This window comes from Martes martes (assembly GCF_963455335.1).
Source record: "Martes martes genome assembly, chromosome: 7".
Lineage (NCBI taxonomy): Eukaryota > Metazoa > Chordata > Mammalia > Carnivora > Mustelidae > Martes > Martes martes.
The window spans coordinates 143,016,188-143,027,832 of NC_137894.1; the positions used below are offsets into that span (position 1 = coordinate 143,016,188).

The 11,645-nt window shown below is 48.7% G+C and overlaps 1 protein-coding gene across 5 annotated transcripts in view; it reads right to left on the reverse strand.

Moving 5' to 3' along the window:
* Positions 1-10,240, reverse strand: part of PPP1R13B (protein phosphatase 1 regulatory subunit 13B) — an 89,526-nt gene extending 79,286 nt beyond the window's left edge. For 4 of the 5 annotated variants that reach the window (XM_080808374.1, XM_080808373.1, XM_080808372.1 and 1 more), the window contains exon 1: positions 10,089-10,199. In XM_080808374.1, coding sequence (XP_080664500.1) covers positions 10,089-10,097 — 9 coding nt within the window. In that variant the 5' untranslated portion in view covers positions 10,098-10,199. Of the gene's footprint in view, positions 1-10,088 lie in introns of all 5 variants that reach the window. The other variant, XM_080808375.1, reaches the window with a different exon arrangement.
* Positions 10,241-11,645: the final 1,405 nt, after the last annotated feature.

Sequence of the window (11,645 nt, forward strand, 5' to 3'; positions counted from 1 at the left end):
CCCCAACACATCATGCATGCAGACTCAGATCTCAATTCCTTGCACGTGTTCAACTCCTACCTAAAGCCTTTCCCCATCATCTCTACCCCTCTCCCTCATCCTTGGAAATTCCACGCAAACATCACCTCCTCTCTGAAAATTCCCCCCGACATCCCAAGGTTGGGAGGACTCCTCTTGCTGCTGTGCTCTGCTGTACCCTGTGCTCCACCACTCTTAACGATTTTTACCTTGTTGGAATGACACTTCTGTTTACATGACTGTTCCCCACTGGGAGCTCATGGAGAGCAGGCCCATGCCCTGCCCTGGCACAGAGCCAGCATATAAGCGCTGCCCTAAATGCCTGTTGAGGCCATTCAGTAAACAAGTACTTACTGAATGCTTATCAGGGAGGCCCCATCCCAAGCACTGGGGCTACTGCAGTGGAAACAAAACCCTGCTTGCATGAAGACATCCCACAAATGCCATAAAGGCCAGGGGGACATAAGTACTATAAAGAAAATAAAGCAAAGGGAGTGGCATTTTATATGGGGTGGTCTGGAAGGTGCCTTCTAAGTACAGACCAGAAAGAAGGGGTTTTTTTCAGCTCACTGGTAGAACACGAGTGAACTGAAACTTATCCTGGTTCTAAACTGTGGTCTAGAAAGCAGAAGGTACTGGAAAGAGAAGGTAAACTTTAATTTCCAAGAAAAGCAAGCCAATCATCCCCTCTCTGTCCTAGCAACTTGATAGATTTTGCCATTACTACCACGTTCTCTCAGCATGAAGAACATAAGCATTCCACCTCAGTGGGATAAAATGCACTTAGGGTCCTTTTCTGACTGAATCCTGCCCACCGTGAAGCCTTCTGGTTGCTAGAGAAAACTTAAGAGAACATTTATTGAGTACTTATTCTGTCTGTTAACAGAATGCTCTCAGCATTTGACAATCCTCGCAATGGCTTTTTGAAACATCCTGTTATTAGACTCATTTTAAAGAGGAAAATAAGCATGAAGAGGTTAAATAACCTGTCAGAAGTCATGGACTAGCAAGTGGCAACGCCAGAATGTGAAACCTGGGCTCTAGAGTCTGAGATGACAACCACTAGGCTGTCTGTTTCACAAGTATTTCCTATAACAAAACACTTTGTTCTTACTGTCGGGTGGGTTTGTTTTCTTGTTAATCCTAAAATTGTCAAATTTGTCTTCATCTTTCTTCACATTTTGCCCAAACCTCATTTCTCATTTCCGGGCCTACCACAAAAATCTCTGTTTATATGTTGATCATTTGTGAGGTTGATTACTTACTAATTTTATTTTCAAGACTGCCATTAGAAATGTACACATAGCCTAGAGTAGAAAGCAGAATCCAAAGTATCAGTGCAAAGACAGATCACACAGCTACACACAGTGTGCATGCGCATGTGAAGCCTTCCAGGTGCTGAGAGCACAAAGACGGAGGATCCGGCCAGCCCCCGCCCCCGGAAGCTCCATCGGGTCTAGTGGGGGCTTAGGGTGCGGCTGACTGACAAGTACAGGGCACGATGTGTGTGGTATGCCACAGATGCCAGGCAGCGACCTAGAATGCCTCAACCACAGCATTAAAAACCACTTAATATTGGGCAAGTGATTTTTTTTTTACTGGGTGTGTTTATTTTACCCTAAGACCTAAGAGTAACCTCTTTCTCGGTACAGCAGGCATCTCAAGCTCCATACAACCAAAATAAAACTCAATGGTCCCCTTAAGCCCTGAAAACCTATTCCTTCTCAAGTGGCCTTTATCTTAAAGGAAAGACAAGCCTGGCTGCTGAAGCAATAAACTGGTTATCCTCAACGCCAGCCGCTGGACTTCCTTCCTGCCTCTCTCAACTTGCATACACACTCACACATACATGCGCGCACAAGCAATCACACAGCCCATCCGATCTGTTTTACCTACTGACTGGATCATTCTCTTCTGCAGGTCAAAGCTGGTTTGCACCAACTGGTCTCCTACCCGCTCTTCCTGCTTCTTTTTAATCTCGCTTACTCCACAGTCCACTCTCTCTGGCTTCCGAATTATCCCTCTTTCAAACAAATCTGATCACACCATTCCACTTTTTATAAATATTTGGTGGTTTTTGATGACCTACAGGATCACGTGTGAACCCCACTACATCACACACAACCCTTTTCACCAGGGATCCCTTGCTACTCTCCACATTACATCTTCTTTCATTCAACAAATTGTCACTGAACGCCAACTGTGTGATCAATCCCTGGCACAGGCGCTGGTGGTAAGTGGCATAAAAGGAGACAGCTTCTGCCCTCATGAAACTTACAGTCTAAGACAAGAAGAGACATTAAGCAGTCACACGAACGAGTGTTTAACACTACAACTACAGCAAGTACCACAAAGACACATCAGGCAAAGTGTTCTGAAGGAGGCAGTGGTGATGGTTGGACAACCCTATGATGATGTTAAAACCCCCTGAACTGTACAGGTTACGAGGTGAATTTATGGCATATAAATTATAGCTTAAGAGAAGACGATGCACTGGGTTGCATACCTCTATTGGTATATCTGGCCAACGCACAGATGGTGAAAGCTTCCCAGAAAAAAAACAAAACTTACCACAAATAACTAACATTTACAGAGCATCTACTACACAACAGGCCCCTTTCACTGGAATAATCAACCTGATCCTCCTGACTACCCTACAAAGTTGCTATTACCCTCAGTTTAAGAACTGAAGGTCCAGGTAACTTTACCCAAGTCAGAGAGCCGAATGGTGATGACAGAATCCACACTCAGGCCAACTGACACCATGACCCACACTCCTACCTGCTATATCTAGGCAATGCCTACTACTCAGAACTACTTATGATATAAAAAATAAATCACTGTTTCATTCCCTTCAGTAGAAATTTATCATAACTTCTATCTTTAAAATAGCCTATATGAACGCTGCCTGGGTGGCTCAGTCGGTTAAGCGCCTGACTCTTGATTCCGGGTCATGAGCTCAGGGTCTTGAGATCAAGCCCGGTGTCGGGCTCCTAGCTTAGCAGGGAGTCTGCTTGGGATTCTCTCCCCCTTTTCCTGCTCACACTCACTCTCTCTCAAATAAATTTTAAGAATCTTTTAAAAAAGAAGCCTAAATGAATAAACTGTAAAGTCCTACAAGATCCTCAACTCTCCCACCACCATCACCTTTCTGATTATATCTCTCCCTCTCTCCCTCACACACTCTGCTCCAGCCATATAGGCCTCCTTTCCTTTCTCCAGTATGCTGGGCCTGGTCCTGCCACAGAGCCTTTACATCTGCCTGAGCTATGATGATTACAATCATGACATATATTTTTTTAAGATTTTATTTATTTAGGGGCGCCTGGGTGGCTCAGTGGGTTAAGCCGCTGCCTTAAGCTCGGGTCATGATCTCAGGGTCCTGGGATCGAGCCCCGCATCGGGCTCTCTGCTCAGCGGGGAGCCTGCTTCCCCCTCTCTTTCTGTCTGCCTCTCTGCCTGCTTGTGTTGTCTGTCAAATAAAAATAAAATCTTTAAAAAAAAAACGATTTTATTTATTTATTTGACAGACAGAGATCACAAGTAGGCAGAAAGGCAGGCAGAGAGGAGGAAGCAGGCTCCCCATGGAGCAGAGAGCCTGATGTGGGGCTCGAACCCAGGACCCTGAGACCATGACCTGAGCCGAAGGCAGAGGCTTTAACCCACTGAGCCACCCAGGCGCCCCATGACATATATTTTAAATCATGATTCTGCCAAATCTTCAGTTAACATTTTCTGTAGCTATACTAACAATAGTACTAGCAAGATCCTGTACTGAACTATACACTAATATTTTGAATGTCATTAATTTTAAAACAACCTCATTTTCCCAGTCTTTTATTGTTCTACATGATGTCACCATACAAAGATTTTTATTTTACAAAATCCAGTAACAGTAGATTTTGCTTACCAATTAGTATGAACAATCATACAGCTACATTTGCAGCAAAATAAAACAAAGCAATTAAGCCAAGAAAGTGTCACAATAGAACTTGATTACCACCATTCCTAAGTTCATTTCCAGAACCACAGTTTGTGAAATAACTATGGCAACAACACTTCAGGGCACCAAAATACCACCGAATTTTGCTGAAAACCATTGCCCATCTGTGCAAACACACACAAAAATACATGTCCACAACCAGTTATATAACTTCAACACAATAACATGATGACAATTTAAGTTCCTGTCATGCTAAAAATCCTAAGTAACTCTTAAGCATATATATTGGCACAGACTATTCAAAGTGGATGCTAAGAAAGGAAAATTACATTTACATTCAAATAAGAATTGTCCCCAAACTCAAGATGATGGAAATTATCACTTTTTATCAATAAGATTTACCTTCGTAACACCAAAGGGGGAAAAAAAAATCCCAAATAATCTAATTTAAAATGGGCAAAAGACATGAACAGACGTTTCTCCAAAGACACACAGACAGCCAAGAGACACATGGAAAGATGCTCAGCATCACTTGGCATCAGGAACATGCCAATCCAAACCACAATGAGATATCACCTCACACCGGTCAGTTGGCTAAAATAAAAAACACAAGAAACAACAAGTGGTGGTGAGGATGTTAAGAATAGAAACCTTAAACACTGTTGGTGAGAATGTAAACTGGGCAGCCACTCTGGAAAACACTACAGAGTTTTCTCAAAAAATTAAAAATAGAACTAACATATGATTAAAAATTCTACCCCTGGATATTTACCCAAAGAATATGAAAACACAAATTTGAAAAGATGCATGCACTCTTATGTTTACTGCAGCATTATCTGCCCATAGCCAATTATGGAAGCAGCCCAAGTGGCCATCAATAGATGAGTGAATAAAGAAGATGCTGTGTGTGTGTGTGTACACACACACACACACACACACACACAAAATGGAATATTACTTAGCCAAAAAAAGGAATCTTGCCCTTTGCAACAAATGGATGGAGCTAGAGGATATGATGCTAAGTGAAATAAGTCAAAGAAAGACAAATACTAAATGATTTTACTCATATGTAGAATTTAAAACACAAAACAAAGGAACAACGAAAAAAAGAGACAAACCAAGAAACAGACTCTTAACTCTAGAGAGAACACGCGGATGGTCACCAGAGGCAGGGGGTGAATAAAACGGGTGAAGAAGAGTATACTTATGCGAACATTGAATAATGTGAGAATTGTTGACTCACTTACTGTACACCTGAAACTAATACAACACCGTATGTTAACTATACCGGAATTTTAAAAAAATTCACCTCAGGATTCTTTTAAATAATAAGCTCTGTTTGAGCTGAGCATAACAGGAAAAATTTTGCCAAATTCAATTCACTAGCACCCCCCGCAAAGTGCTTGGACTACAATAAACTTCCCTAAGTGACTGGCACAAAGATTAGGAGCAAAGGCTTCGAGTCAGCTTGTTTGTTTTCAAACCTTGCTCTACTGCTTACCAGCTGGAGGACCTTAGCCAAGTTTCTCTACCTCTTGAGCCTCAGTTCTCCATAAAAAACAGAGATACCGCCACAAAACCTGTGACACAGGGCCTCAGCACCTAATGACAAATACCAAAGCTACTCACGATCACCAGACTGAGCTGCAGGAAGAAGCCAGAGCTGCCACTTTATGGCTCCACTTCACACTGCAGCCTTCAGAAGAGTCGTCCACAAAGACGATTTTTAAGTTCAATAAAGTCGTAATAATGCAAGCTTTTAAATACACATCTTTGTATGACCAAGGCTTTGCTTTCCCTTTTATGAATTTCTGGGCAATCTAAAGGCTAGAATTACGTTAAATGACAATATTATGCCTGTAATTTTTGTTTTAAAGAAACTAGTTTTCTCTCTCTTGCAAAAATAAAATCTTAAAAAAAAAAAAAAGGGCACCTGGGTGCTCAGCGGCTTGAGAGCTGTCTCCCGCTCTGGTCATGATCCCAGGGTGCTGGGATCCAGTCCGGCCTGGGGCTCCCTGCTCAGCCAGGAGTAGGCTTCTCCCTCTGCCCCTCCCCCCAGCTGGTTTTCTCTCTCTTGGCAAAATAAAAACTTAAAAAAAAAATAAAGAAAGAAACTAGAGTTAAAAAGAAAATCTCCAGTCTTCAGGGTTTTGGCTACTGCATTAGGCTACACATTCAAGCCTATCAAGTGACTAAATTATTAATTCACAATAATAGTGAACACCTACGGAGCTCTTATCTGCTCTATGGTACAAAGATACTTGGGCAGTGAACAAGCTTACTATCAGGGCTGTCAAAACAAGTGTCCGGTTGCCTCAGCCTCTGATGCAGCCTGATTATTGCACTTCATGAAAGTATCTGCTACGTATCAACTGCCGGACCAACCATAAACAGCTGGAAATCACCAAGACCAACTCACTTCACAGGTGAGAAACTGAAGCCCAAACAAATTAAGTCCAAAGGTCACAAGGTTACTAAGAAGTGGGGACTAGAACCTGAATCTCCCTACTTCTAATTTGTTGTATCAATTACAGGACAGCTGATGGGTTAAGAAAAGAAAGACCTATTCTAGTACCTCAGATATCTTTGTTCATAGTTGGGAAGAAATGAATACCCAAAATAAGTGAACGTTTGTTTAATGAGAACTAAATGTTAAGTACAAATTCATTTAACCCCTAGCTGAAACGGCTCCCGGGACAGAAAGGAGTGGAATCAGCTGGTCACACTACGTACGTGGTGTACACTGCAGGTAAGAAGTCACTACCAACATGACAGAAACACTACCAACAGAGTGCCTGTCGTATGAACAAAACACACTGTAGAACCACTGAACTTCCTTTACTCACGTTAACACTCCTTTGGAAGGGAAGAAAGTACCCTTAGCGCCATTCCCCGGATACATGTTTCGCCTCTGCACGGGAAGTTTTGCCAGCTGCGAAGTGCTCGCTCTCTTTTGAAAAGAGCGTGGCCAATTGCTGACCAATGAGCAAGGCAGTTTTCATACTTCCATGGTCTGAATCAGGCTATTTTTATTAATATTTTTACTTCTATCAAAGTTATCGAGGCATGGCCTAAATGCTTTCAGGTCCGGATCTTGGGGAGGACCCAACGAATAATCTTTTTAAAGTACAGCCCACTTTCTTCTTGGGAAAACATTGTTAAAATGTCATCCACTGACAAAAAGGTGAATGACTATGGACATCAGAACGCAATACTATTTTAATAAGGGAAAATTCCAAAATATAACTTTGTTTAAAAGTAGATAGTCCCAGGGGCATCTGGGTGGCTCAGTCTGTTAAGTGACCGACTCTTGATATCAGGGTCACGAGTTCAAGCCCCACACTGGGCTCCATGCTGGGCATGGAGCCCACTTAAAAGAAAAAAAAAGTAAATAGTCACGGAACTTCCCATAACAGGCAAATTGAAGTCCTCTACAAAGACTTTATTGTGTCAGATGAAAACGTGGCAGGATACTCCCATTTATTCCCAACAGCTGAGAGACTGGGTGCTACAGTAAACCATCTGATCAATTAAAAGTTACCACAGACAATACACACTAACTACCAATTTGCAAATAACTAAAAAAAAAAAAATTTAAACCTATGTTGCCCAAGATGGTAGCCACTGACCGCATGTGGCTACTGAGTACTTGAAACATGCTACTGTAAACTGAGGTGTACTATAAATGTAAAACTTCACCAGTTTCACACTGGATTTCAATGATTTAGTGTTAAAAAATAAAAAAGTAAAACACCACATTAGTAAACTTCTTCCTGTTGATTACTTGTTAAAATAATACTTCTGATATAATGAGTTAATAAAAGACATTACTAAAATATCATCTTCTTACGTAGTTTCTAGAAAATTTAAAATCACATTTGTGTGGCTCACGTTACATTCCTATTAAGAAGTACTGCTCTATATAAAGTATGCAAAATATGAGTTAATCTTCCTTTGATGATTCATCATCAAATAAATAAGAAAAATCTTATTTATATCTTGGATACACAGTTTAAGACAGGACCAAGAAAGAATGGCATGTCCCTAGAACTGTATTAGATCTACAACCAGCCTCAACTGTGTTAATGGAGGAAGGACTCAATCCTCCAAGTAGAATTTTTTAGGGATCTAGAAGAAATACAGCCCCAAAGTCCACAAAAGAGAGACCAAGAGAAATACCATCTGTTTCTAGAAGGCATTTTAAAACAAAAGCAGTGTGTTTTAAATAGTTAATAGACTTATCTGTTTTTTCTAAAGTGGTATTTGATTACTTTGAGTATCATGAAGAAATTTCCCAACTGTAAGCAAACTTCTTAAAAAAGAAACCTGATAAAGAGGAGACTAGAAACACTAACCGTGTGCAACAGAGGTAAAACGTCTGAGTGTACCATATGGAAAATGTAAGCCAGTTCCTTAACAGGGTATTCACAATTAAACACTGCACAATGATGAAACCAATCAAAATTTTATAACTGCCCTTCAGTATTACTTACTGTAGTACATAGTGAAATCAACTATCACGTGATTTAACTAACACGGCTTTCAGAATTCCAAGTCTAGATTTTCCAAATCTAGCCAGCGAGAATTAGAGCGGGAACAGCTTCCAAATGCCTTATCTTGCAGACGTTAAAATTAGAAACTGACAATTCAGAGCCATGTTAACAATAATAAATATTGGCACGGCATTCTGTTTGACAGCACTTTTGGACACATCACCCTTTTTGATCCTCAGGACAGCCCTCAGACACTGGTCCGTTTTTATTCCTATTTCAGAGGTAATTCCAGGCTTGAGACCTTGACTTGTTCAAGGTCATACAGCTAAAAAGTAGCAGAAGCAGCACTCCGCATCTTCGGATGCTCCTCCAGCTCTCCTTCCACGACAAGACGAGCACGCATTTAAAACCAAATACTCAGAAACCCAACAGGCCCTGATGCCAAAGAAGGATCTAAGGATCAATGAGGTCAAAGCTTAAGACTCTGTAAACACGATGTGCTGGACCGAGTTCAAAAAGGGGAGAAGAGATTATCAAGAGACAGGAAATGACTTGAAAGATGGGGGGGGGGTGTCTAATCTAAACGTCCTTGAGGGCAGCACCGCACGAGAGCAGTGTTCAAGCAGAAAATGCAGAGAAACGGCGCTTTCCGTCAGAAACGTGACTTCCAGGGCAGAAGCTGTCGCTTAAAGCAGTGATTCTGTCGTCAGTTTGCTATAAGCGCGTTCGAGGATTTCACGTAAAATGAAGGCGCTCAGGAAACCAGGACATCGCGCCGGACACCGGCAGTCCTACATCTCTTCGTAGGTCCTGACGTCCACCCCCCAAGCAGCGCGATCGGAAACCCGGTAACTCGGCGCGCTCCGCGGTCCGGACCGCAGGTGAAGGCAAGGGCCCACCCCCCGGCAGAGCGCGTCTTGGAGGACAGGACAAAGGCGGCACCGCCGCGGACGAACCTCGCTCCACCTCCGGGGCTCACAGCGACCGCAGGCCGGGGAACGCGAAACGCACCCGCCCCCGAGCCGCGCGCGAGGGGGTTCCCAAGATGGCCCCCCGCGTCCATGCCCTGGGTCAATTCCTAAATACAACCGAATTTCCCACCCCGGGCAGGGCTGCGGAGATCCGTGGGGCGCCCGGCGTGGGAACGCCACACGGGGAGTCCACACCGCCGGCTCCGAACGCGAGCCCAGCGAATGGCAGGCGGGAGGGGGGTCACGGGGGCGCCGCGAGACCCCGAAACCGAGCGGGCGCCAAACGACACCCCCCGTCGGGCCACCCGCCAGGACGGGCCTCCCCTCCCGGGCAGCCCCCAGCTTCGGAGGGTCGGCAGGAAGGGCCGAGCCGCGGCCGAGGGGGCGCCGGAGGTGAGGGGCCCGCCGCGATCCTCGCCGCGGCCCCGGCCGCCGACCCCCGGCCCTGGGCCCCGGTTCCCCGCCCGGCCCGCGCTGACAGCCCCGGCGCCGCCCCCACCTGCCCGCCCGGGGGGCGCCGGGGCCGGGGCGCGCCCGCCAGGCCACTTCCTTCCCCGCCCGCCCGCCCGCCCGGCCTCGCGCGGGCCCCGGGGGCGGGGAGCCGCGGGAGGAAGGAGGCTTGGCCGGCCGCCCGCGGAGGAAGCCGCCGCCGCCCGCACCCACCGGCATCATCTCGGCGCGGGTCCGCGGCGCCCTCGGCCGCCTGACAGGACGCTCGGCGCCGCGCCGCGCCCGCCGCTCCGGCCGTCCTCGCAGGCCGCGCGCCCGCCGCCGCGCTCTCGGGCCCTCAGCGGCGAGGCGGCGGCTGCGGCTGCGGCGGGCTGCGGAGCCTGACCGGCCCTGTCGCGGCCGCCGGCGCGCTGCGTCGCTGTCCCGGGAGCGGCCGCCGCCGCCGCCGCCGCCTCCGCCCGACCGCCTCGCGCCGCCGGCCCTCGGGCTCTCTCCTCAGCCCCCGCAGGCCCCGCCCCCAGCGCGTCGCCCCACACGGGGCCAGCCACCCCCTCCGATTGGCTCGGCGGGGCCGGGGGCGGGGCCGGGGGCGGGGCTTCCCGGCCCCGCCCGCCCAAAGCCGCTCTCGCGGCGGCCAGGTGAGAGCGCGCCCGTGCGCGTCCGCGCTCCCGAGGGCGGGCGCGCTGCGGACGCCTCGCCGCTGCCCCGCCCCGCGTGGAGGCCTGCGGGCTCCGGGCCGCGCGCGACCGAGAGCGCGGGTTCTCCGAGACCTCGGGAAAGGGAAAACGGAGGCGGGAAGAGGGCAGGGCCCGGGCGCGGCTCCGCAGGGACTCGAACCTTGGGCTCCAGATGGCCGCCGCGGGGCGGGGCGCATCCCGCGGCGACGGCGCGCGGCCGCGTCTGACCGCGGCCTGACCCCGGGCTCCCCGCGCCGGGCGCGGCTGTAGCCGGGGTCCCGGTCGGAGGGGCGTGGCGCGCCCCCAGACATCCGCGTGACTCGGCCCCGCGGCGCTCGGGATGGACCCCGGGACCCGCCCTGCGCTCCGGCCCCCGGGGCCCCGCTCCGCGGCCCGCCCCCGCGGCTTCAGCGGCCCGCGGCGCCCTGCTCCCGCCGGCTTCCCGGGGCTCGTGCCCGCACTCCATTCGCGGCCTTCACGCCCGCGATACCCTCGGCCTCGAACGCCTGTGCCCACCTGTGCCAGCGTCGGTGCTGCTCGGACGACCCGGGTTCGAGCCCAGGCCCCATCTGTAGGGCCCGGGTCTCTTCCTACAGCCTTGTCTCCCCCGACACCTCCTTCTGGCCTGAGCGCCTGGGGGACGGAGACCAGGGCCCCGCGTCCAGAGCCCGGCGCAGGGCATGGCACGCGCAGTGTAGCGAAGGCCGCAGAAAGGGCCGTCAGCCGCCCTGCCATGGGCCCGGCTGCGTGGAGACGGCAGCAGGTCCCGGGGGCCATTCATCTGTAGCCTGTCCCGTCCTCTGAGAGGCTCAAGGCCGGTGGGTGGGGCTGCGGGGGGGCAAGGAGGGAGAAGGCCAGGCAGTAAGCGCTGTCCCCTTCATGGGAAGCCACCCCTGGTCTTCAGAGGCCACAGCGGTTGGTATTTAAGAGTGTAGACTTTCCAGTTAGACAGACAGCCTCTGCCACGCCCTCACTGCACAATCCTAGACAAGCTACATCTTCTCTCTAAATCTCAGTTTACCCATCCCTATAATGGGCCATTACAGAGATAATGGTGGCTGCCTCATGGGATTTGGGGAGGGTCAGACATGAG